Raw genomic sequence first — 26520 nt, 5'->3', positions numbered from 1 at the left:
CTCTTTTAGTAATAGTAAAAAAAACACATAAAATATATATATACAATATATTGAGGCTGGATTTTATTAGCTGCTTAATTCCGTAGTGCTGTTGTGCCTCCTCAATGTCACACAATATGAACTCTTGAACACGGAAAAGTCATCGCTAAGGTCAATGACAACACCAACGCTTTACAAATATTTGTCGAAATGTCTTCCAGACATACTTGTTTCACAAGTGCACGTGTTTAAACAGGGCACCGGTCGTCCAAACGCTGACTCGTTGTGACCTTACACTCTGTCTCTTGTACACACACACACACACACACACACACACGATGCTTCCTTGTTGTTCGGACCTTTCATACATTCTGCCGTTTCTAATGAAGTAGGCGAACATGATTACACTGTTTTTAGTCAATGTGTACCAAAAGTGCACCGGCTGATCAAAACAGTACACAGTTACAAATGAGCTGGACTTAATGTTTAACCAGAGTCAACACACCAAGGTTATGCTCATGGTTCCCGCTCCCTTGTGAAATTGTTTATGTTGTTCCGCCGTGTTGACCAGCTTCGCTCAACATGTGTGCATATTTTTGACGCCTGGTCGACTTTATTGTCTGAGTGCTTGTGATGATTCTGGTGCTTGTCGCTGACACACAACCTCTGTCTCTGTCTCTCCTCTAGTGCTGGGGAAGTACAGCGTCCACCTGAACATCGGTAGGATCATCTGTTTATTTATGTTCTCTTAAGGTCTTGTGTGCTGATGATGTTTGAGTTGAGGGAGTTCGACTGATCAATATTTGCTCGCCTGAATGCTTTCCCACTGTTACGATTACAAACTTCACATTCTTTCGTCATGTGGAGCGAATCGACTCGCTCGGCCTGCCGCACTGTCTTGATGAGCTTTTAGAAAATGTGCTGCATGCAGACGTCCTGCAGCATTTCATTAGGCGTACACAAGCCCTGCAGAGACACATAATGAAGTCCTAGATGTAATTATGGCGAGCTTTTCACTTTATTTATCTCCTTTGTGTTGAAGAGGGTGCACCTCTTTGTGAACTCACCATCAACCTTCCTTCTGCTGCTCCTTCCTCTTATCGGTCTCTTTTATTCTCTCCTGGCTAATCCCTCTGTGGGAAGCAGGAGCTGATCACAGAGCAGCCTCCTCTGATGCTCTCTGTGCCATCTTTAGCATGTCTTATTCATAAAACACTGCATTCGAACCTCCTCTGGACTGAATTGGCGCTTTGTTTGCGAGCCTATTTCTAGAAATCTCATAATAAAATAGGGCGAAAATGTATTTAATTAATGTGTCTGTTGACGCTGTTCCAAGAGGTTAACCTTACAGCTAGTAGTGATTGTGATTATATTTTCTAAAATGGCATGAAAGAAACGCCATATGATCCAATTCTCAGACACCCTTTAAGTGATAATAGACATATTTATTATTCTGGACCCTCAGTTGAAGTGATTTTACTTTGAAATTTATTTGTCTAATTTATAAAATTGGACCGCTCATTTCTAGATGGTATTTTTAAGTTTTAATTTTATCAATTTGGGGTTTTTTTTGTTTATATAATGCTGTAAATTCAGTGTTATTTACATTTTATTGTGAAATATTCAGTGTACAGTTGCTTATAAAGTGTTAAATTATGGCATGTGTTTGCTTCCATATATCCTTTTTCCTGTTAACCCGTCGTCAGCATGCCATTGTCTACTCTCTTTATACTGAATCTAAACTGAACTGCTGCCATATTATCTATTGCAAATCATAATCCAGATAGTCCAGACCATCATGTTGGTGCCCAGAAAAGGTGGTGACAGAGCTCATCTAGCACAGTTAGAGCTAAACACGTCCAGATTATGAAATACTGGAACATATTTATCAGTTACAAGAAGCTTTATGTGAGATATAAAGAATAAATTATAAATGTCTTATCATCTATTTATTTTGACCAGTTGATTTATGGGATGATCATCAGAACAGATGCTAAAAAAAAACAACTATGGATTCTTTTTCAAATGATTTGAAAAGGCAGCTTCTTTGTTTTTTTTCCCTCCCCAGCCCCCTAATTTACATGCACAGCACTGTTGTCCTTTCGCTGATCACACTGGGCGCTGAATGTAAATTGCTTGGTGTGTGTGTGTGTGTGTGTCTCCTGCTTCGTCTGCAGATAGCTCAGATACGCTGAATAAGAACTTCTCCGTCGCCTTCTCCATCATCGGCATGTTCTCCTCCCACGCAGTCAGCAACCTGAGCATCTTCTTCTGCGCTGAGATCACACCCACTGTGATCAGGTAAGCCCACCGAAAAAAGAAAAAAAAAAAAGGACCGTACCATCAGAGACGGGGGAGAGAAATGTGGAAAACTGTGCTCTTACTCATCGGAGAAGTCATCAGGCTGACAAGTGTTGCACAATTTGAAGACTTCCTCTCCTTTTTTTTTTTTTTTAAACTTTATTGTTCTGAGTCGCTTGTAATCCAGTCGATGCAGCGGTTTCTCTCCTTTGTGACAAACCAACCTGCAGACGGATGAGCTGCTCCACCTCCCGTCTAATGTGGGTATGAAATTATTGAACTGCTCGAAACAACAGACTCTCGCGGTTCAGTGTCAAGTGTAATCCGTGTCTCGTGCAAATTAGCCGTCCCCTCTGAGAATATGTGACACAGCACTTGATGTTCATTAGGTGGGGTTATTGAAGGGGTGATGGTGTTTGAAAGGCACCATCTGCTGGGGAGTTCAGGCAACGGCAGGCGGGGAATGAACTGCATGTCGATGAGGGTGTTTGTGGTGCTGCAGCACTCTCTGCTGCTGCTTGATAGAATGACAGAACACAAGGGCAAAAATCAGAGCTTCCCCTTATATAAATGATTTAGACGGCAGCTCTTGAGTGCAGCGTTTAGGTCAGAATTTTTTACTGTTTATAGGAGGTTCTACGGCGTGTCGGATCATCCCTAAGTCGTCGTCAGTAACATTTTGTGTCTCCCCACAGGGGTGGTGGTCTGGGCCTGGTCCTGGCCAGCGCCGGCTTCGGCATGCTGACTGCACCCATCATGGAACTCCACAATCAGAAGGGCTACTTCCTTCACCACATCATTTTTGCCTGCTGCACTCTCATCTGCATCATTTGCATTCTCCTGCTGCCTGAGACTCGCTACCAGCCGCTCCCCGAGACCCTGGCCGATGGCGAGAGCTACACTCGCCAGCCTCTGCTTCCCCCGAAGAAACCTGGAGAACAGCGCCTCTTGCTGGCCCAGTCCGAGAGCAGCAGGGACTACACCAGAGTGCACGACACGCCGCTCCACGAGGCCGCGGCCACCGCAGTGTCCACCATGGATTCCACCGCCTCGTCGGCCGTTGATCTGACGGTCGGAGATATATCCGCCCCCATGTTCATGGAGGTGTACCCCGGAAAGCCTGAGCCTAAAGACCCCAACGGTCACTCGGTTTCGTCCACGCCCGCGACCCCGGTCGCGGCGCAGGCTAAAGACGGCATCATACATGCCACTAAAGATCACCTGCTGTCTTCCAGTCTTTTACAAAACGCTCCATCTGTCACAGACCCACTTTTAGCTGATGCCGATGAACCTCCAGCAATAGTCTTGGAATCGGTTGAGCCACTTTCGGATTCTACGCCTCTTGAAATGAACGACGTTGGCGAATCCCCGACAGAAGAGGCAGACATCATCCCTGTCACGTCACTGGACACGTGCACTCCCACCATCTCTCAAAACGTCCCTGCCTCTTTGCTGATCTGCACCACACCCATCATAGAACCCCCGCCCAGCTCCACGTTAGAATCCCCGAACCCGCTGGGCAACGACATCGACACGATCGACGTAACACCTGACCCGCCTTTGCCGGAGGATGCTAACGCCGCTTTAGCAGACTCCCCAACTCCATCTCTACACGACAGCCTCCCTCCCTCCCCCGTTCCCGTGACAGACTGTGACATTTCCACTGACCCCCCGCCCTCCATTACCTCACACTCTGACATTCCCATCCAGTTAGAAATAGTAGATGAGTCCACAACTTCCCCTTCCGCTAGAGACTCCCCCATACCCTCTGTCATAGACTCCCAACTGCCTCAGTTAGATTCTACCTCTCCATATGTTGAAGGTACTCATTCCTCTACTCCCCCGAGCCCAGTCGCTGCTTCCCCGTCACCCACACCCCCTCCGCCCATCGACTTAGGCCTTGTGCCCTCAGCGGACTCTTCCCCTGCCCCGGCCATACATACTGTCAACACCCCTGCACCGGCTCCCACCATTCTCCCCGTGACAGACATTGCGCACCCCTCCACTCCAGAATCAGCCGCTCTGACTGTACCAGGTTCAGCTGCTTCCCCGGTCTTAGATTCAACCTCCATCACAGATTCAGGCTCCACAGAAGCCACTCCCTCCTCTCTAGTGGACTGCACAGTGTCCTCCCCCATAGACTCCGGCGTCCTCTCTATCAGGGACAGTGCCAGCACAGAAAACAACACTGTCAACGGCATGGCGTCGTCATGATCCAGCGCTGCCGCCAGGAAATGAAGCTTTAGGCGCTGCACCAGGAGGCGATCTAACCCACATGAGAAACAGCAGGAGAGGGTGGGGGAGGGGGGTGGGGAGGCAAGAACTTATCCTGCTCAGACTTCAGGCGCTTAATGAAGACTGTTCCCACCTGGAGTGGAGTAGACGTGGATTCACAGAGCTGCTGTACGTTTCTTAAAGCCCGCCCCCCCCCCCTCGTGCATTTAGCCAATAAACGAGACCACGCAAGTGAGATAGCGATAGACCGAGAGCGAGAGAGAGTGCCACAGGCTGGTTTGTGACGACGTGACAGTAAACTTCTGCTCTTCATTGAATGTCACTGGAAATCACCAGCGATTAAACTACTCTCATGTAAATGAATGGGAAATCATTGTCTGTTGTTTTTAAAGAGACTTCAAACTATACCCACAATCACTGAGACGTGTCATCAGCACTGGTGAAGAAATGCAATGATGTTTAAAACAGGAAAAAAAAAAAAAACAGAAAAGAAAAAGAAGAAAAAAAAATCACTGGTACTTTTGTTCGAATGTCCGTCTGACGTATTTGTATAAGAAAAAATGTCGCCTTACCTGTATGGACAAGAAAATCTGAATGTTACAAAAAGTACTTTTTTTTTTTTTTGCCATTATATAGGTAAACAATCTAAATTGGGGTGATTTTTTTATTTTTATTTTTTTTTTAAATACAATGCCAAAAACTACCCTGACCAAAATTCAAAGCAGACATAGTGCCAAAATGTGAGTAGCGATACAGTATTTGCCTGTTTGGGGGAAATGCTGTTTAGTCCCCTGCCATAGATTGTTTGTGGATTGAAGCGAAATCAGATTTTTCGAGATTCTGAAATCCAGGAGAAGACTGAAAGCTGAATGATCATTTGGTGAATTAGTCTGAGCTTAACTGCTTTCGTGGTTCATTGTACGAGCAGTGGTATCAGTGAAAACAATGACCCATGTTTTGTTGGTCCGAAGAAACTTTTATTTTTTCAATCGTTTCAGCCAATGAAATTTATGGTATGCAAATGATTTTCTTTTTTTTCTTTTTCTTTTTTGTTTTTTTTTTGTAAATGTGATAATGTAAGTAAATGGATAATTAGTTGTTGAGCTTGATTCTGTTTTTTTTTTAAATTCAAAGTATTATTTTAAATAATCTCCCATGGCGTGCCCTTATTGTACAAAGCTATACTTCATTCTTACAGTATTCGTGGCACCTCAGTGTGGTGGCACTTTATTTTTTATTTTTTTTGCAGTGGGGACAAAAAAAAGCATGAAAATTATTGTGAACGTGTCAGCAAAGCAAAACTATCAAAAGAAAAAAAAAAAAAAGGACTAAAAGCTATTTTTGAAATGAAACCCATGGATGACAAAAATGTTTGACGTGACTGCCGACCGGCGCAGCGTCGCTAACCTTTCAGTGTGTTTTCCGAATCATTTTCTGGCCATTAACATAAGTTCATGGATGCCATTGTGTTCATACATTCACACGCACAACTAAGTTTACCTTTAAAAGAAAAGAGAGGAGGAAGAAGAAAAACAAAGGCAATACTTAATACATTTGTCAAAATGACATTTTTAAAAATGCAGGTCACATCCTGACAGGTAGACGAACCTGTTGATATTCTTCAATTGACTCTTGCTTAAGGAAGCACTTTCACTTCCGTCTGTGGACAACATTATACTTGATTCAAATCTGTGTGTAACTTGACAGTTGGAGGAGGTTGTCATATTTGTCTAAAGGATGAGGTGTGATATACCACTGTTTACAACAATCCTCATAATAACAATAATGATGATAACTAATAATAATAATAATGATGATGATTACACTGTACTGTAAGCCTTTAGAGCCAACTGAATGATGTCTTGTCATTTCAAATGTGATGAAACTCTCACAGTATCTCATATTACGTGTATCCAGGGAGTATTGGCGATCTATTAAGATGTCATTCAGGAGTCAAACACAACACCAGACTTGACGTATGATGTTTTTTGTTTTGTTACCGTCTTGTGGTACATGTATGAAGAACCCTACAGGTGCTTCACTCGCACGAAAATTGGCTTTTGTCAAAGTGCACTGATGAAAGCCTCCGTGTTTCAGTGACTCAGCAAAAACCTACCTGAGGTTCCTCAAATGCAGCTTCAATCAAAGCGCGAGCGCTCTAATCTGGACTGGCTCGTTGGGTGGTCTTTTAATAGATCGTCGAGTCGTTACTGTTATCGAAACGTTCATTTAATGTCGATGTATGCCGTGCTGCTACGCCTCAAAGCACAATGACCTGCAATCATATGATGTCAGATTTGGTGGAGTTTGGACAGTAAAAGATAAAGAAAAAAAAAAAGGGAAAATGGAGTGGGGTTTTAAGAAAAATGACTTCTAACTCTTGCAATAGATCCGCATGGAATCTACTTTGTGGAGGAAGGGTGTTGACGCTGGATTTAATTTGAAATTCTTGGCATCTGCAGTGGAGAGTGGGTTGACTGCAGTGGTCGGTAGCTTCACATTACTCCGAGTTCTCGTTGTCTGTGAGTGTTGGTCTTTCTATCTCAGTGTGCAGAAATTGAATCGTGTATCGCCAAACCCCCCCCCATCCCCATCCCCATCCCCGTCCCCATCCCCATCCCCATCCCCGTGCAACACCAGTGTAAAGTCAGTGACACAGCACAATACTACCAGTGTCTTCTCTGAGATCTGTTGCTTCCACTTTCTCCCGTGCAGCTGATGGGAGCTATTACATCCCTTTGGTTTGACTTTATTAGGAGTAAGAAAAAAAAAAGTTCAGTGAAAGCAATCCAAAGCAATGTCAGCACCAGCGGTAGGGTAGACTGGTAGACACTAGTTGGAAAAAGCAAAAAAAATAAAATAAAAACAAATAGACTGGATTATGCCTTTGTAAATAGTAAGCGTGTGGAAACATCCGGTTTTCAGCAAAATGAAGGATCGCGGAATCGGAGCATTGAACTGGCGAGACTTGTTTCGAACTTGGCAAATACGTACGAGTCTCTGAGACGCAAAGTCGAGTCACCCGGTGTACACATTTCAGGTTTTGCTTCTCTCAGCCGTGCGACTACGAATCTCTTTGATGTGGAGATTTGAATGAATGTAAAAAAAAAAAAAAGACAAAACAAACAAAAAAAAAAACATGGATTGTACCATTTATAAGTTTCCAATTGTTTGGTTTCATTTTTTGTTTTATTTTGTTTTAACAGACATAATGCACTTGTACATAAGCCATACCTGTTGTTAAAATAAACCACTATTTATTGATCAACTGTGGCTGTCGGTGGGTTTGTTGATTATATCGTGACTGTTCATGGGGTCTCGTTAAGTTACTTCAGGGAGAAAGATAAAGAAGATAAAACTTCACCAGCCTGGCAGAGCATCCAACTGTCAAAGGCCCTCATGCATGATTACAGGGAATTTCATGCAAAAGGTTTAAAAGTCCAGCTGTTTGGATTCATTCTTTGAGAACAAATAATGCAAAACTGCCTTGATTTATTAGCATCATGACAGTAATAGTAACTGTCAGACCTACACTGCCTGCTCAAGGTGACGTTTTGGGCCTCCTGTCAACATCTAATTTTAATATATTTAATATTACTGTGTCTATTATGGTTGCAAGATGCATATCGTTTGCTAACTACCTGACATGGAGCAAACCCGAGGCAGGGCCCTAAAGAAATAGCCTGCTATAGTGTGTAGGGCTCAGCAGAACCGGTCGGGGAATGTCTTAGCTCATCTTTTTAATGCCCCAGTTCGTGTCATTTTCTAATAAGAGCATCTGAATTTGAACTCACACCTTCAGGGGGAGGTTTGAATCGTCAAATATATATTTCCTTGTACCTGCTGTCTGACACAACAGGTTCGCTTGTGAGCATAACACCCAGCTCCTATAGAATCATGTAGCCTGCAGTATTACAGTCACACTCCTCCTGACAGGCATTTTTTTTTTCTTCGCTCTCTCTTTTTTTTTTGCCTGAACAGCCTCAATCAGACCAGAGAGAGAGAGAGAGGGAAAAAAAAGAAGAAGCAACCTTTTTCCCTGCATGGGACAGGGTGATGTCAGGAGGATGATGCGGCACGATCCTGTGGCCCACTGCATCAAACCGGGCCGCTCCCATTGGCTGGCGGGGATGCTGGGGATGCTGCGCTCGGTGCCACGTCATCCGGCCAGCAGCAGCACGTTCATCTCTCTCGCCGGCTCCCGAAGCTCGGCCCCCCCCCTCCTAGAAATGAGGCAAGTGCTGATTTTGAGAAACACAGCGGCAAGAGACTGAAGAGTGGACGCCGGACAAGTCGAGAAAAGGACCGCGCTCTGCCCGCATCCGCAGCTCACCATGAGGGAGATCGTTCACATCCAGGCCGGACAGTGTGGGAATCAGATTGGGGCGAAGGTAGCATCTAAATATTACCATTTAATTTATTTTAAAAAAGGGGGCAAATTAATAGAATTATTTTTATTTTAAATGCCACGTGTGCTATTTCTTTCAATAGATTTTGGTTTGCTCAAATCGAGGCATTTAAACTCTTAATCTGGCATCTCTTGCACAGAAAGGAATAAAAATGTATTTTTTGGAGGGAAAAGTTTAATATCAACTATTATTATCTTAAATACGTATTGGGTGTGGTTCATCCTGGTCGTGTCATTTTGCCACCAAAGCAGATGCGCCAAAAAAAAACCAAATCCTGACGCACCTGCTTTGAAAACTCGTCTTTATTCGCCAAAATGACCGCAGCTGAAGCTCATGGGAATGTGTTTGTCCAATCTTAGTTCTGGGAGGTGATAAGTGACGAACATGGCATCGATCCCACCGGCAGTTACCAAGGTGACAGTGACCTGCAGCTGGAGAGGATAAACGTCTACTACAATGAGGCATCAGGTAAATAAAAAAAACATATAAAGTTTGTTTTGCATCGTTTCCATTTTTGCTCATGCATGGCCTTCTGCTTCACAGACCTCTTTTTGAACGCCACAGTTTGCTCGTGTCACTAATTTAGCTGCTGGGGAAAGTAGGTCCCACTATGAGTGCAGGAAAAAAAAATTAGGACAGTGAACCTGCTAAAATATCTCTCTCTGTCTCCCTTTCTCTCCCCACCTCTCTCTCTCTATCTCTGTCTCTGTAGGGAGTACAGGTATCTGCAGTCTCTCTATAAAGCTGACCCCCAGCTCTGTGCCTCGGTGTCACCTCAGTGTCTGATTTTATTGCTGTGGCGTGCTGAAGGTCATTCCAAATGCATCCCGTGCTGCTGCTCACGGCCGCTGTGCATTAAGCAGTCGAGCACTGTGATAAATGAAGGTGCAGTCATCACAGAGCTTTTTGTGCTGATGCTTTCAGAGAGGGACAAGTCATCTCAAGTCATGTTTACCCAGGATTGGGATCAAACAGTGCCAGCTCATCCACTTTGGGCTCAATGAAAGGCCTGTTCAGGAAGCCCACATTGCTAATTCACTACAAATGTCTCTTTTTTCCCTAGCATCAGGCATTATTGATTTTTGCGTTTCCATGTTGCATGCTGACATCAGTGTCACCGACTGGGTCGCTACTGCATGTGGGCCGAACATTCAGATCATCAAATTCTCCTTGAAAATAAAGAGTGCAGATGGCTGACGGAGAATGAGAGGAAAAAATAATAAAGAGGCATTGCTAGGGGAAGACAGCATCTTTGTTTGAATGCACTCTGCAGAGCTCAGCAGTTCGAAAGCCCCACTGGTCTAGAATAAGCTGTGCAGCATGCTGCAGCAGTTTGCTCGCAAGAAGGGTCACCAGCAGTCAGAGAGGGTGGAGCGAGCAAAGTAGAAGAAACAAACAGTAGAATGCATTCCTTTAATACCCAGCTTGTAAAGTCTAGTTTGCTTTCAACAAAGGGCTGTTTACATAAAAGACTACATTTGCAAACAGTAGTGCTGCATCCATATTAGACCTATTATGAAGAATCTCCTCTCATTATGGACACTGAGACATCTTACTCCACCTTTCCATCTATTACTTCTCCCCACCCCTCTCTATTCTCCCGTCCAAAGGCAGCAAATTTGTCCCCCGTGCCATCCTGGTGGACCTGGAACCGGGAACCATGGATTCAGTTCGCTCCGGCCCATTTGGACAGCTGTTCAGGCCTGACAACTTTGTCTTCGGTGAGTTGACAGTAAATCAGAGTGTTGCCACTCACCCTGAACCAACTGCACATACGGCTACGTGCATGTCAGCAACTGCTGTCACATCCTGTAAAGATGTGCTTAGTTTCACCTGGGAGCGCTGCACAGCATTGTGTATTCAGAGCACAAAGCTTCTGCAGTCTCTCAGCGATGTGCCAGTGGTGTGATGTATTGCCGGTGTGTAGCTGTGTCAGACTGAGACGGCTCTTGTGGTGACTTAGCACAAAAAAACAACAAAAAAACGAATCTATTGGAGGTACTGCTGCAGTGTTGGTAACAAATGAGGATGTGTGGGTCAAAAAAAAATTGCATTGCAGGATTAATACCCAGTTCTACTTAGCTGCAAGAAATGGATGATGGGTAATAAATCTTCGACTAATGCTTTAGAGATCAGGAGAAAGATTTGGGCTGCCAGATTTTAACCAGAAAGCATCTGCATCAATGCTGGCAGCTCAGCGAAGCCGTACTGAGGCACACTGGAGCTTTTAGCTGAATGCTAATGTCAGCGTGTTAGCATGTTGATGTTTAGCAGGTGCACTGTTTCACAGTGGTCACTTTGTTGTTTAGCTTGTTAGCATTGCAACATTTCCTAATTGTCAGCAATGCAATGTTTTTGTCAGTTTTTCAAGTTCTTGTTCTTAAACCAAAGTGTTGCTCAAAATTAAATGTTATGATTGCACAGAAAGCTATCGAGGGGACATACCTCTTTGTACCAGATTTAATGCCAGTCCATTCAATTATTGATTTCATTTCACTCAAAACTACCCATTAACCTCATGGTGACACTATCAGTAAACAAAATAATCAGGATTTATCCTCTGAAAGTACGTAAAAAAAAAAGTATGGCAATCCATCCAATGGTTGTCAAATGTCACTGAAAATATCAACCTCCTCATGGTTGCAGATGGAAATTCACATGATCACCAAAGTCCTTTTGGTACACTGGGTACAAACTAAACATGCATGTTAGTGGCATCATTATTTGTTCATCATGAAGTGTCTTTAAATATTACATCACGCAGGTCAAAGCGGAGCAGGAAATAACTGGGCTAAGGGTCACTACACCGAGGGAGCTGAGCTGGTGGACTCGGTTCTGGACGTGGTGCGAAAGGAGTCCGAGAACTGCGACTGCCTCCAGGGCTTTCAGCTAACCCACTCCCTGGGTGGAGGAACCGGTTCAGGAATGGGCACGCTGCTCATCAGTAAGATCCGCGAGGAGTACCCCGATCGCATCATGAACACCTTCAGTGTCATGCCCTCCCCGAAAGTGTCCGACACCGTGGTGGAACCCTACAACGCCACCCTCTCTGTCCACCAGCTTGTGGAAAATACAGATGAGACCTTCAGCATTGACAATGAGGCCCTGTACGACATCTGCTTCCGCACCTTGAAGCTGACCACACCAACATATGGAGACCTCAACCACCTGGTGTCAGCCACCATGAGCGGGGTGACCACCTGCCTCAGATTCCCCGGCCAGCTCAACGCTGACCTTCGTAAGCTGGCCGTCAACATGGTGCCCTTCCCACGCTTGCATTTCTTCATGCCCGGCTTTGCGCCTCTCACAAGCAGGGGTAGTCAGCAGTATCGTGCCCTCTCCGTGCCGGAGCTCACACAGCAAATGTTTGACGCCAAGAACATGATGGCGGCGTGCGACCCCCGTCACGGACGGTACCTCACGGTGGCGGCCATCTTCCGCGGCCGCATGTCGATGAAGGAGGTGGACGAGCAGATGTTGAGCGTGCAGAACAAGAACAGCAGCTACTTCGTGGAATGGATTCCTAACAATGTCAAGACCGCAGTTTGCGACATACCTCCCCGCGGCCTCAAGATGTCCGCCACCTTCATCGGCAACAGCACCGCCATCCAGGAGCTGTTCAGGAGGATCTCCGAACAGTTCACCGCCATGTTCCGACGCAAGGCCTTCCTCCACTGGTACACTGGGGAGGGAATGGATGAGATGGAGTTCACCGAGGCCGAGAGCAACATGAATGACCTGGTGTCTGAGTATCAGCAGTACCAGGACGCCACCGCCGATGAAATGGGCGAATATGAGGAAGACGAAATGGAGGACGAGGAAGAAGTCCGCCACGATGTTCGCCACTGATTGTAAAACACTGATATGACATTGAACCAAACCAATAACAACAACTGTCGGACGAGTGCAGCGAGATCACAAGAAGTACGCTAGAGACGCAGATGTTCAACTAAATATTGCAGTGTGTGCAGATCACGATGAAATATAGTTGTTTAGCCAAACTTACGCTGCACATGGCTTCTGCCGACAAAGGTCACGAGTGGCGTTAGAACCTAAAAAATATGCAAGTACTGTAGTATTTGGTTTTCCCAAGTCATGCTTTGCCAGTGTCAATAAAACAAGTGCAGTCTCGTCCCCAATGCAGTTTTGTAACATTTACTTCAACACGCACCCATTGTCACAAGTCTCAAATAAAAGAGTCAATCCATGCCTCGTGTTGTGTCGTTTTTATACTTGAACAGCATAAAAAGGCGCACGAGGCCGACAGTTATTATTGGTTTGTCACAACATACAGTAAGTTAAGACTGGGCGATACGGTGAAGTCTTAGTCTTATGTCAACAAAAACTTCTCCATTTCCATATCACTTAGTGATACCTTTGTTGGGCCTTATCTTATTTGGTGTGCTGCCATTATGTAAGTGTGTTTGACTAACAAAGCTCCTAAATCCAGGTGTCTCGACGAAATGCTGACAGCTTCTGTTACCGTCGTGACTCCAGGCGGTTTGAGAGAGAAAGTACATATCTTGATTTTGTGATCTATGCATTCATCCAGTTAACTTTAATTCCATTTAATAGATTGTCCAGCCCTGTTTCATGCCCTAAACTTGTTATGCATGATGTGTTTTCTGTAAGACTATGTTGGATACAGTATGCATGAAACGTCCTTTGGTTATTGTTGTCAAATGACATGAAAGACCAAAATCCACAAAGATCCGCTCTATTAAATGTTGTTTGTGTAGCTAAAGCTTGATATCGCTTACGATTAGTGCCTATTAGAGCTCAGTTTCTGTCCAAAAACCACTGATAAACCACACGACTGCACTGGGTGACACACTCCATAAATACAATAAGCAGGACGATGAAGTTTTAAGTCCCAATAAATGTGGTCAAAACTCACAAGCAGCTACAACCGAGTAGGTTTTATGCCCAGGAACTGATATTTTTGAAGCTGTAAGGTAAGAATTCCAGGAAGTACAAACTGACACACAGATTAATCTACGCACACCTTTGTAATATAAAGTTGAGAAAGTGAAGCAACAAGAGGACACACTCGACTGAAGACATTCTTTTATGGTTTGAGTTTCGTATGCAAATGGTGACAGCGGTTGTGACATCTTGATCTATTGCATTATTTTGCAAGTAGGTATCAGATCGAGGCACATCCAAACAACAAGGGAGGATCCCAGCAACAGCGAACAAACACATCTGTAGAAAACATCCTGAGAAAGCGGTGGGGGAATTTGAAAACGCCCTCTGATGGCTGATAATCTGAGAATCTAGTATTTGTGATGTGACAACAGTGACATGACGGTTGGGCCACCTGACAACAAGCTTGTCCCGTTGCCATGTAGACAGATAGACCAGGAACTGCCTGTTTAAGAACTTTTTAGTGGTTGCAAGCCTGAAATGTGCTTCACTTTCGGGCCACACCCGAGTCATGGCTGTGAAAGCATGAATTTTCCATTTGACAACTGATGGGAAACACGTGTTTTGACATGAAGGATGGCCAGAAAAGGAGATTTAAGGGGAAAAAAAGGAAAAGAAAAGCAGAAAGAAAAGTGGAGCAGCATTTTTTTTGTCTCTCCCAAGGGCGAAAATACTCTTTTTTTGGTAGTAAATTAGAAATCAATCATGCCATTACCCTTCTCCTCGTCTTCTGAAGTAATGAGGCCCGAAAGAGAATGAGAGTTACAGGTCTGATCCATTGCAAGCTAAAAGCTGGATCCCCCCCCAATGAGGCCAGAGTCTTATGAATTCCAGGTCAGAAGTTGACCCACTTTTCTCCCGGATGTCACAGCTGAGGCATAGTTCATTAACAAAACCGCTCAGAGCAGTTTTAGATGCCATGTCTGCTGAAAGCTTTGTCTGGAAAAAAAAGAGAAGCAACAGTTCACAAAGACATCTGGAGGACACTCCTGTTTTGGCCCGACGCGCACCATTAAAATACACCGATAAAATAACAACGCTCTCATGTGATAGTAAAGAATGAGAGCAATAAATCTAATCAGTCAAATAAGATATCAAGAGCATAGTGTGGTAGGGAAATCAATTAACTGCCAAGCAAACATTTAACCCCGTAAAGCCTGAACCATGAAATAATTGACAGGAAATTCTGTTTTTTTGAAACTGGAGTATTTATTCTAACAAACAATAATTTTAAAAAAATTAAATATCAATTTGCATATGTGAGTTTTTCTACAGCCGGCATTTTTGGTGCGTGAGTTACAATCTGTGGTGGATTATCCGTCTGCCGCGCAAGTCTGAATGTATACATCAGGTTTTTAATGGAAAAAAAAATCATACTGTTGACGTAGAGGTCTCAAAACTCCCGTATCATATATGATACATTTGGTGTTGAAGGGTTAAACTGTTAAACTGAACAAGTTTAACTTTGTAGTAACCATAGAGTGGATTTATTTCTGAGATATATGTAAAAACAGCAACAACAAACATCTCTTGCTTTTGCTTTATCTGTCCAAACTTACATAACATGACAGCAAGAAGACAAACTATGTGCTCTTCCACCTTCTCTGGTGAAACTCCGTGCAGGTAAGGACACATTCCCTTTTTGCATACCACACATCAACGCACCGAATCCATAAGCCCGTCTGTTGACCACTCGTCTGACATACGAGATGAGTCAAACGTACACAAAGTCAGTGAAACGTGGTGAAAGACGAGGAGCGAGCTCTTATCCTGCCACGTCTCGTTTGAAACCGCTGCATGACCAATGACGGAAACCTGATTTTCTACTTTCTCCCTTTTGTTTCTGCGAGGCAAGGCTAAGCCTTTTCTTGGTCCACTACAAAGAAACCAGTTGTGTCCGTTCCACACAGGTATGATACTGTGTACTTAGAGGAGCTGGGAGCTAAACCCGACACTTCGACCTCACTGAAAGAAGCATGCTTTAACTCACATGCTGGTGGTTTGCAGGTAAAGATGTTTTTAAACTGGGAAACTCATGCAGTGAAATAGGTGTGTGCATTTTACAGTTCATTGCCAATGCATATTTTAAAACCCAGTATTTGGAAGCACTATGCAAATTAATTAAGCCACTTAGAAAGATGTTTGTTATCCTTAAACCTGTGGTACTGTGAAATGACTGGGTGGGGCTCTAAAAAAGTGTTTTTTTTCTGTTGTATTCTTTTTAATATTATCTTTTTTTGTTATTTTCAGGTAATTATTAAGTGATATTGAAATAAAGCTTATATATCTGCAATTATATGTGTGTTAAAATTGTTAAATATTGTGTGAAATCAGGAAAAAAAAACAAGCCAGACATTTTCTTTCTGTTTGATTTTATTTTCGTAGCTGGTGCAAAACTTGAAAAATAAATTCATGATGCTTTAGTACAGCGCTGCTAAATTCTTCCAACATATTAGAAACTAGAAAAAAAAATTAAATCAAAATTATCAACAGCAAAAACAGCAGTATCAAACAGTGTCACTCCACCAAATGTTTTCAGTGCTTGGGAAGCTCATACTTGGTTATTTTTGCTCGTCCAAAAACCCAAATTATGTTACCGTCACACACACACAAACACACACACACATTTATATATAAAGAGACACCAACAATAACTAACTATCTGGCAATTATGCAGCAAAATACACCTGTAAAAAAAACAAAAAAAACAGGACCACCATAGTTTTGTACAGCTTTGGCACTTTTAGAATTAATACTTTGTTTATGGTACAATTTTAGAAATACACAAATATTCTGTAGAAATATTAAAATGAGTGCAACTATAGATAACTTTAAAAAAAAAAACAAGAACTATCTAATCCCTTCTTGGTGCATTCATTCGAACGCTTTGGTTCTTCTGCGGAGTGAGTGTTTTTTTCAACAGGTTCAAAGTAAACAGCATTAATCTACATTCTGCAGCAGTTTCTGATTAGTTACAGTAAAAAAAAAATGACTTCAACAGTTGTAAAAACTAAAGCTTAGATTTTTTTTTTTTTACAAAATGCAAACCGAGTGTCTTTGGGATCACACTAAAATATTACAGTACAAAATCTAGTGTTTGGACGCCTGTGTGGAAGATTGCACCGGAGTAGTTTCAGGTAGAGCTTCTACCTTTTGCCTTCATCACTGTCAAAAGAACTGAGTGCTTCTCAAGATTGATAATTATAGTTATTGATGTACATAAAGCTACCCTGCATGGTCACTAACTGAGATTTGTAGCGGTCACATAGTGGTCAGGTGGTTCACACAAACAACTTTACGAATCCAATTTTTACTTTGCATGTCCACATTCGGTACAGTTACTCATCAGCTCCATCACTAGTTTACAGACATGTTCAAACCCGACTGCTGAGTGTCGTCCTCCTCCTGTTCTTTTTGGCTGCTTTGTGGACGCTTCTGATAACTTTGTTTATGGGACTTTAATTAGATGGTGTGTTTGATTGTACAGGTTGTTTCTCCCAAACACATCCATCAGGGGTAAAAGGCGAGATACAACCACAGCAGCGGCTCCTGTCTTCTTTTATTGCTGCCCTCGGAGAAGGTGCAGCCTTTATTGTTTGTTCTGTGCGTCTTCCAGCGTCTCTGTAGTGAGGGGGTAAAGTCAGAGATAGGCATCTGATGCGCATCAGGTTTGACTGTTTTAACTTGGTTCTGTTTATCTTAGATAATTACTCCCCCCCTGGAGCCATGCTACTTTAGTACCTAAAAGAAATGCAGTACTTTTTATAGCTCAGATGGTTATTCCTTGGATCAGAACTGTAGGGATTTTTATTTATTTTTAGTTAGACTTCCCCTCAGCTGGAGCACAATGACAGAAATCATACAAAGCTTTTATAAGAAGTATTAATCCCATTGACATGCTTAACACCAATACTGTGTTGTATACTGATGCTGAGGAGCCTCCTTTTAACAGGTAGCACACAAGAAACTTTTTGGTATTAATGCCAGTCAATGCTCGCTCTGAATCTGAATTGAAATCCAAAGCGGTTCATGACTCTGCTGCACATGTAGTCAAAACAGCGTGTTAACTACCATGAGCAGCAGATGAGGACACACAGTATTGCACTTAAGGTCAAACAGACTAAACTCTATTAGTGTTACCACAATTTAAAAATCTATCCGTCTGTATGAAAAGATGTATGTTTATATACTGCAGTACATTTCAATCTACAATCAACAGAAATATATGTCGAAACAAGTGGAGCGTCTGTGGATAGGCTGAACAGAAGTGGTGCTTTATGCTCTTGTGCTGGAATCCACATTTCTCTCTGTCACTGACACTTTCTTATGTTGCACAACCACCCTCTGGCTGCCATGCAACCTGGGTGTGGCTGTCAGAAGAAGATCCTCATGTGACCCTGCAGAGCTGCGTGAACTCTGTGAAAAGCTCTGAGTTTTCACCTGCAAACCTTGACCTCTGAGCTCATAGCCCTGCTCTGTGGAGCTCTGTCCTGTCTGAATGATGCCCTGTGCTAAGTCTGCCTCGTGCTCTGCTCCAGCAGTGGATCTATTCTCCACCACCAACACTTGTCTGGACCTGGAGAGGGTTCCCTTTGTCAGGCCCTGTGCTCCCTGACCTGCTGCTCCACCCACTCCTACCTGCCTATCAACAAGTACGACACCCTGGGAACCTTGGAGACCCCCAACTTGCACCAGCCCGTGACTCATCCCGACTTGGGCTACTGGAGCCACCGCCTGCTGGGCGCCCCCCGCCACAAGCATCACTTGGGGCTTGGACTCAACCACATACATGGGCGTGGTAGCATAGTACATTGCAGGCTGCTGCACGAGCAGCGTCTGGCTGGGAATCACCACATTGTCCTGGATATGCACCCTGGGAATAGTTGCCGAGCCCTGGGCTCTCTCAGTGGTTCGCTCCTCACGGATGATGGTGGAGGATCCTGAAGCCACATTGGAGGTGTTGGAGGTGTTGACGGTGTTGATGTGGTCCCTGTCCCTGATGGTTTCGCTGTGAGTGTGGACATGTGTGTGGGTCGAGGTGGAGGGCCTGAAGGGAGACACCGGTCTGACCGGGGGGATAGAAACTCTTGCATCCACTGACTCGCTCACCAGGGTCGATCCCTGACAAATCGAAGCCAGGGTTTTGAATTTAGGCCCCAGGTCATTGAGGAATGACAGATCGTCATCGTTTTCAAGAAGGCTGCAGCAGCCTACCGAACCTGCCGGGGACTCTTGACCCTCATAGTCATAGATCAGGAGAGCATCCTTCTCGTAGGACTGCTGAGCAGCATGGTTGGATTTCTGCAAACAAGTAAAAACAGAATAAACAGTATGTTTGGGACTTTAGTGACTCTGACATTTCAGGTGAGGCAGTATAACACAGCTTCTCCTTAACCTTACATACTGTAACATGACAACTGACTGGAATACATAATAATATATATATAACTCAAATTACAGTTTCTCTCCTACTGTGATGAATAATAGAACTGCACTGGAATAGACCGAAGAGTTCAAAGATACTTACACTTGAAAAGTAGTCCTCCAGGAAGTGATCGGACAGAGCCATCCCATTGAAGACCGCACCTCTGTACTGGGAGAGACTCAGGTCGTGTCCGGTCATCATCCCTCCGCCCATGTGGTCCACCTCCTCATGCCCACTGAAGTGCCTGTACCGGCTGTACCTGTTCACATTCTCCACATTCAGAGTGGATGTGTTTACAGTGTAGCCCAAGGTTGCTCCTCCACCTGCTGCTCCTGCACCTGCCATGCCTCCTAAATCGGGCCCTCCTCCAGGCTGCCCCCTTCCCCCAAAGGTGTTGACGTCTCTGGCATTCATTGTGCCAACATCAACCTCTGCTGGCATATGTATCAGAGGGATATCCTGTAAAAAAAGAAAAAGAACATCCAGAGATCCAGAGGTTTTGGTCAAACTTTGATTTTTACAGTGTTTAAGTTCTACTTCTATCAAGACTACACTGATCAAAGTACCTTGTCTTCCCCCTGTCCCTCGGTGTGGTATGAGATCAGGTGTTGTTTCGTCTCAAACGGAATAGCCTTGAAATCCCCGACAGCTGCAGGACCTCCGCAGAGGCAGAAGAGCAGCAGAAGGGGCAGCACTGAAAAACACATTGAACGCGACATCAAAAGACGAACCTCAAACGAAATCCAGGCATCAATCAGTGCATTACTTTTCATTCACCAAGAGGATTAAACTCAAAACAAAACTAATTTTGCAAGTGGATCTAACTCTTTTAAAAAACGGCCGGTGGTCGAAACCATTTGTTTTAATCAGTCTCTCTAAACAGGCTACAACACGCTGGGTGAACATGAATGACTCCTGTCCAAACAACCAACCAGAGAGAGTAAAGAAGCGACCGGCGGCTCTACTCACACAGCAGCAGCAGCAGCCCCAGCAGCAGGAGCAGGATACCGGCGGCTCCGAACTTAGCCGTCGATCGACTTCGGACGTTCTGGCAGGTTTTAGTGTTTTTCTGGCAAGTGCACACGGTTATGTCAATTATCTGTGCCTCATCACAGAGCTTTCCTTGCTGGTCTCTGATCTCCACTTCCACTTTGTAGGTGCCTGGCCACAGGTTGGTTTGTTCTCGCAGGATGGCTGTGGTTTCTGAACAAAGACAAGGCCTACATTTAATACTTTGCGGCTTTGAAAAGAATGTGCGATGAAGCCTCTTGTCTTTGCTCGTACACAATACAGTAGAGGTTTCCCACGACAGACATTTACTTGGCATGGCAGGAGAAAAAAAATTAAGGGCGTCATTGACTTTGACTGACAAAGTGCAATTATTGTATCAGCAGAACACCCCTGGCTAAGTGTTTCGGAGCTTCAAATCTTGAGTAATTGCCCTCAAGCTTAACGATGTAACTTGTTCCTGGTATTCTTACAAATGTGCACCAATTAAAAGAACAACACAGCTGAGACACACTGATATCATCGCAGTCTGGTGCAAAGGGTGGAGTTAAAAGCTAGCGTTGGTCTTACCGTTGAGATGCTCCACTGTCCACGTCCCCTGGCTGTTCTTTTGATTCACGACGAAGTCAAACGGTGCCGAATTGGGGAACTCGTCCTCATCAACAGCGGTGGCGTAGATCACGCTGTCCTCGAGGCACACAGTCTGAGTCTTAGTGATCAGTCTGGGACAGTCGTCGTTGAAGTCCTCCACCTGAATGGCTATGGTGCCTGTCGCGGTTTTTAAGGGCACATCTGAAAGCCAAACACAAGAGAGAGAGATATCATTAATGCATAACATCAGCTCACAACAGAAGGGCGATGCCCTCCGTGTTCGCAGGACGTACCTTTGGTGATGCAGATGACTTCGGCGTAGTATGTTCCATTTTTCAAGAACTTGGACTCTCGGTCAGGGAATTTGTTCAGCTTGATATCGCCGGTCTTTTCATCAATAATCAACCAGTTGTCGATGTCACGGTTTTTCTGGTACCTAAAAATCATATAAAATTGATTGATTCCTGTATTCGTCTACTGTTTAGTGACACCATTAACCCTGCTGTAAGTGACTTTACCTCACGTTGGTGGCGATCTTGAGCGTGTCGCTATCGATAGCAGCGTAGTTGGCGATGACTTGTCCGATGGAGATGGACGTGCGGTCCTCAGAAACAGCCACCACTTTTGTGGTTGGTGCGAAACGGGGGCCTTCCTTCTGATTGACCACGTTAATCTTGATGGGGTAGGATTTATTTGGTATGGGTCGAATAACCCCGCTGCCAAAGTTGTATTCTGCTTTGTTGGCGACCGCTATTCCCAAGTTGAGCACCTTCAGTTCCTCATAGTCCAGGGCCTGCAGATTCATGAAGCGTACACAACGTAGATAAGCTTTTGCACCAATGTTCGTACGGATTTTTCAATTCAGAATAAAGCGACATTCCTTTACCTTGTTAATCATGATAATTCCCTCGTTGGTCTTAGCATCGGTTTTGATACTGAAATAGCCTCCCTCATTCCCGGAAACGATTTTATACGCAGCCAGCCAGTTTTCGGTGTGAATCAGATCCAAGTCGATGGCTTTAATCCTCATAACTTCCACATTGACGGTGTTCTCCTCTATGCTCCCCTCGTACTGCAAATGAAATACACATTAACGGTTGAGCTGTCAGACATTATTAACAAACATCTACGAAAGACTAAAGTAAAGGCTTGGTGCAGTAAATGTGCAACGCTTACCGATTCTTGTTCCAGGGTAGGAATGTTGTCGTTTATGTCCAGAATTTTGATCTCGATTTCTCCACTTCCTACGTGTCCTCCTGGTAGTCCATTCATGTCGAGAGCTTCAACAACCAACTTGTATGAGGATTGTAACTAAAAAAAAAAAAGGTCACAGGCACTTAAACCTTCTGCTAGCATGAGTTCAACTTTGTCAAAATTGTTTCAAGTTATAAAAAAAAAAAAAGAAGATAGAAATATGAAATTCTTCTTTTTAAATGCGATGAGTAACCGTGAATTATGTTCAGGGTGGAAACCAGAACATGCTGGTGTGGCGTGGTGACGCAAACTTGACTAATCCATACGAGTACAGGTCATACATGCACCTTCCCTTACTGACCCAAATAACACGTATGTGAGGCGATAATGGCGTTTGGCTCATGAGCTCCGAGTTGCGAGCTTTTTAAGACATGGGACGAACCGCGAGCTACTTAAGAGGTCAGCCAAAGCGACTCACCTCCCTGTCGAGAGACACCTTTTGAACTATGACCTCTCCGGTCTGGCAGTTTATGAAGAATATCCCATCTGGGTTGCTCTCCTCCCTAATGCGGTAGAAGATCTGGGAGTTGATGGTGCCCTCTTGATCGGCATCGGTAGCGGTCACTTGCATGACGGTTGTACCTGGAAATAATCAAAAATGAAGTTAGAAAGCTTCTATCTTCTTAAATCACAAACACACTCCAGAGCTTTACATACCTGCTGCGCTGCATTCTGCGACTTGTCCGACTTGCTGCGCCACAATGACCGGTGGGTTGTCGTTCTCGTCCAAGACGGTGATTTTGAGCTCAATATCGTTTTCGGCTCTCGAGCCGTCGTGGTAGTTTGCTCTTCCTATCAACTGGAAAACAAAATGCATATAAGCATTACTTTACTCGTCAACTTATGACTTCAATCAAACAGGACTTAAAAGTGTTCTTACAGTGTAGAAGGGGATCTTCTCTCGGTCCAGAATGGTGAGGACTTTCACGTAACCAGTGTGGGGATCGACACGGAACTGACCAACAGGCGGTTGGTCGACACCGGGGCCCGACAGGGAGTATATGATCCGCGTGAAGTTCTCCTTGTCTGAGCGAATCTGAAATGCAAACGCATGATCTCAAGATGGAAATTTGACATTGAAAGAACAATGAAGAGTTCAGATAATTCCATTTTTTTGTTGTTTGCTTGAGATAATATCAATCAAACTAAAGCTGAGTGGATTTGACTCAGTGGAAATAACAAAAATAGAGATAAGTCTGATATTATCTCAGGTAGATGATGGGAAAGCGGGTTTTCTGAAGGTTTGTGAACATTATCTGTTCTTGCAAATGAACTCTTCACATGTAAAGATTTAAATTAACACACAGTCTGACGAGAACCGCCGCACATTAACTGCTGATGTGGCTGGGACAATAAAAGTGAACGCATCATTTAGTTGAAATATCAGGTGCGTTTTGGAGGATCACATGGAGGTGTTAGTGACTAAACATTGCAACAAAGAAAGTTTTATCATCGCGTAATGTCTCATGAACTGAGTCATTACGAATATGGAAGATTGCCAAAGTGTCTGGTGTGGCTGTCGCACGTACTTTGGCTGGCTTTTTTTTTTTTTTTCTGAGTCTGAGGAAGAACTCAGTGAGGTGGAAAATTATGAAGATATGTTAAAAAGATAAGTCAGTTGTAATGGAGTCAATCATCAAGAAATAGCACACATAAGTACTCACTCTGGCGATAAAGGCCAGGCCGGAGTAGTCATGGTTCTCCTTCAGCTGCCTGGGAGCTATGATCCACTCTCTCTTCTGCCTCTGGAGCTCTCCTTCTGCCCCCACAGGAAGCAGCTGCAGGTAAAAGGGGCAAAAAGTTCATTATTAAACATGTGTGATGATTACAAAAAGAAAAACAGTGGCAGGACATTTACAGCAGGAGATGTTCTTTAAGAAGTAAGTTAACAAACAAAACAGCAAATGGCTCATTTAATTGTCAACATTATGGGCTGGCAGACACACAAACTGTCAGCTTGTGTTTCAGGTTGCATCTGAAGGACACCACTTGGATCCATTTGACTGTCAAATACATGCATCCATGACACGAGCTGCTTGATGAACTATTTGTCAAGCTCAGCTCACAACTTAGAGACCCTTAAATGTGTCCTCTGATTCACTATTTGTCTTGAAATCAAAAGAGGAACTAAAGAAATGAGACGCTCACAGTAAGCGAAGCGTTGCGTAAACATGGAGAGTGCGCATTTTTCTTTTTTACTTTCGCTGCAACATTCCCGAAAGGTTTTTTTTAAAACAAAGACAGCCATTCCATCGGCTGGATTACAGATACCAGCTTCAGCCACCGTGGAGCCACACCTGTTACAGATCCGCTACAATACACAAAAGAGCAGAAAATGGCACATAAGAACCGCGTACTTACAGTCGGAAGAGACGCCAGCAGGATCAGAAAGACGCATTTCAGCAGAGGAGCCATCCGCTTGGAAAGTTGGAAAAAAGAAAAAAGAAAAAACTTTCTAAATCCTCCGGGTTGATGTGAAATCGCCTCCGTTTTGAATTTATCTGCAGCCTATTGTTGGTTTCGTCCAGACTTTGACCCTTTGGAAGGGTAGAAGGAAGGTTTTACAGCGATGGGCGGTCCCTCCCCTAAGCTTGATAAGCTATTTCTGATAACAGGCGGAGAGAAGAAGAAGCGGTTGCCATGTCCACTTTTGTTGCTCAGCGGTAATATTTGGGCGCAGCCTATTGTTTCTGAGCAAATCCAGGTAGATTCAAGTCAGAGGAATTCCAGATTGAGCTGTGAGATGAGTCCCAAACCGGACAGACAGCTGCTTTATCTAAACAAAATGATGCTTTTCTTATTTTATTTTATTTTATTTTAGGATGAAACCATAAATCATTATCATCTTTGCAGAACGTGGTTAAATCTAGATTTTTATTCATGATATTCACTTAATAATCTATTGGAGTCCAAATGCTTTCCCCACTTGTATGTAAAACTTTACCACTGCGTGTGAAATTCCCCAAGAAGGACACCACAAGCTGTGTGTTTGCTGCACACTGGGCTGTTTGTGTGTCTGTAGGTGTGTCTGCTTTACAGGGAAATTCTGATAAAAAAAGAAGACATGCACGTTGGCAGAATGAGAGTTTTCGTTGCCAAGATACATGAAACTTTTACTCTCAGTGGTCAAAGGTGTGTGGCAGAGAGAGAGAGAGCAAACATGATGTCAGCGTTATCTCCTCTGACTGGGCGTTTCAGGTTTCAAAGGAATTAGAAGGCATTTGTCCGACTGTAATCACGCATTTCTGCAACCTTTGTGTCATTTGCTTTTACTCATCCAGGGTGGTTGCGTTGAGGCAGCAGTCCGTTGGCTTAGTCAGCATCCAAAAGCGCAGGTAGCATTAAGGCCAGTGAGTGGTTTCGGTGTCGCCGGGTGATGCACGGTGAAGACATGGTGAATGAATGAGCTGGATTAGGCTGAAGCTGGCAACTTTCTATAAACACTGAACACAATTGAAAATGGTAGTTAAAAAAAAATGTCAACTATGAGGGTTGGTTGTGCAAATTTCCTCTCAAGTGCAGCAGAGTGGGTTTGTGTGAAGAAGGAAAAGCAATCATGTTGTCTGAGCTGGGTGTGTCACATGTTTGTCCAGTTTGAGTGACCAAACAACCCCTGGAGGATAATGGAGGAGTCCTGAGAGGCATGGACTGTGACAGCATTGCATCAGAAATCTAGTTTGGTGAATGTGCAAGCTCGGGCACATGTGAGGTGTTAATCGGAGCTTTATCACCTGCATTAGTTACAATCACTTAATGTATCCATGTAAACAGTGCAGTGTGAGTGGAAACAAGCGACTGTTCTGGGGAACTGAGTTATTAGTCACTGCGATATGTCACACGTCACTTACTGTATGACAAAATCTAGTGATCAAACAGTTGTTTTAAAAAGCACCCCACTCTCAGTGAGTCACCTGAACACCGGCGCTCACATGACGTGAATACCTTCTGGTTTGGCGCTCATCCAAAGGGCGTTGGGCCGGGTAGCTGCGTTCGAGGTGCACCCTGAAAGTTTCTTACCTCAGGGATATGTGTGTCAGTGCCATAAACTTTCGTGTCTTCTAATGATGTGGTTTCTGAAAGCATTGCGTATCAGCCCTCTGGCGTTTTTGCCTCAACGTGACGGTACAGTTTGTTGTCTGCACACCCAGTACGATATGCAAAAAGAAAAAAGAATCACAACAATTAGTGAACAGGTTTGTTCAAACTACCAAGAAGAACAAGACAGCGCAATCTAGTACAGGATGAACTGTCACATTTCACTTCTTTGTCAGCCAGCGTGGCTCAAGAGTCTTTCACAAAACGTGCATCACTGTTTAGCAGAAATATGGGGATTTACATTTACCAAAACAGGCCTGTTCTGACTAACATTTCATCACGGCACACCGCAGTGAC

General features: G+C 44.0%; 3 protein-coding genes across 3 annotated transcripts in view; 2 read left to right on the top strand and 1 right to left on the bottom strand.

The window, feature by feature from the left end:
• Positions 1-7783, top strand: part of LOC103371148 (solute carrier family 22 member 23-like) — a 39037-nt gene extending 31254 nt beyond the window's left edge. The window contains exons 8-10 of the mRNA XM_008300379.1: positions 667-699; positions 2157-2280; positions 2976-7783. Of these exons, the coding sequence (XP_008298601.1) occupies positions 667-699; positions 2157-2280; positions 2976-4494 (1676 nt within the window). The 3' untranslated portion in view covers positions 4495-7783. The remainder of the gene's footprint in view (positions 1-666; positions 700-2156; positions 2281-2975) is intronic.
• A 1066-nt stretch (positions 7784-8849) lies between these two features.
• On the top strand, positions 8850-13132 carry LOC103371147 (tubulin beta-2A chain-like). The gene is made up of 4 exons (XM_008300378.1): positions 8850-8906; positions 9284-9392; positions 10535-10645; positions 11689-13132. Exons 1-4 carry the CDS (start codon positions 8850-8852, stop codon positions 12771-12773), a joined length of 1362 nt encoding a protein of 453 aa, XP_008298600.1. The 3' UTR covers positions 12774-13132.
• Positions 13133-16205: 3073 nt separating this feature from the next.
• LOC103371146 (desmoglein-2-like) lies at positions 16206-24707 on the bottom strand. Its single transcript, XM_008300377.1, has 14 exons — positions 24490-24707; positions 23793-23906; positions 23009-23164; positions 22786-22927; positions 22547-22710; positions 22051-22185; positions 21761-21946; positions 21393-21667; positions 21168-21310; positions 20854-21075; positions 20245-20478; positions 19842-19969; positions 19378-19734; positions 16206-19151 (listed from the first exon to the last, which is right to left on the bottom strand). The coding sequence occupies exons 1-14, from the start codon at positions 24541-24543 to the stop codon at positions 18126-18128; spliced, it is 3336 nt and encodes a 1111-aa protein (XP_008298599.1). The 5' UTR covers positions 24544-24707; the 3' UTR covers positions 16206-18125.
• Between the last annotated feature and the right edge of the window lie 1813 nt (positions 24708-26520).

This window comes from Stegastes partitus, unplaced genomic scaffold (assembly GCF_000690725.1).
Source record: "Stegastes partitus isolate 25-593 unplaced genomic scaffold, Stegastes_partitus-1.0.2 Scaffold1530, whole genome shotgun sequence".
NCBI classification, from domain to species: Eukaryota; Metazoa; Chordata; class Actinopteri; family Pomacentridae; genus Stegastes; species Stegastes partitus.
The sequence above is the reverse complement of the archived record's forward strand: the minus strand, read 5'-3'. Positions and strand labels throughout refer to the sequence as shown.

What these genes read in the sequence shown, in the direction of transcription:
- LOC103371146 (XM_008300377.1), bottom strand. Translation starts at nt 24,543, where the DNA reads ATGGCTCCTCTGCTGAAATGCGTCTTTCTGATCCTGCTGGCGTCTCTT. An exon ending in AGGTGTCTCTCGACAGGGAG is followed by an intron (nt 22,186 to 22,546) that starts GTGAGTCGCTTT and finishes TTTTTTTTTTAG; the next exon opens with TTACAATCCTCATACAAGTT. An exon ending in CTACCCTGGAACAAGAATCG is followed by an intron (nt 21,947 to 22,050) that starts GTAAGCGTTGCA and finishes TTTCATTTGCAG; the next exon opens with TACGAGGGGAGCATAGAGGA.
- LOC103371147 (XM_008300378.1), top strand. Translation starts at nt 8,850, where the DNA reads ATGAGGGAGATCGTTCACATCCAGGCCGGACAGTGTGGGAATCAGATT. An exon ending in GGAATCAGATTGGGGCGAAG is followed by an intron (nt 8,907 to 9,283) that starts GTAGCATCTAAA and finishes GTCCAATCTTAG; the next exon opens with TTCTGGGAGGTGATAAGTGA. An exon ending in GCCTGACAACTTTGTCTTCG is followed by an intron (nt 10,646 to 11,688) that starts GTGAGTTGACAG and finishes TACATCACGCAG; the next exon opens with GTCAAAGCGGAGCAGGAAAT.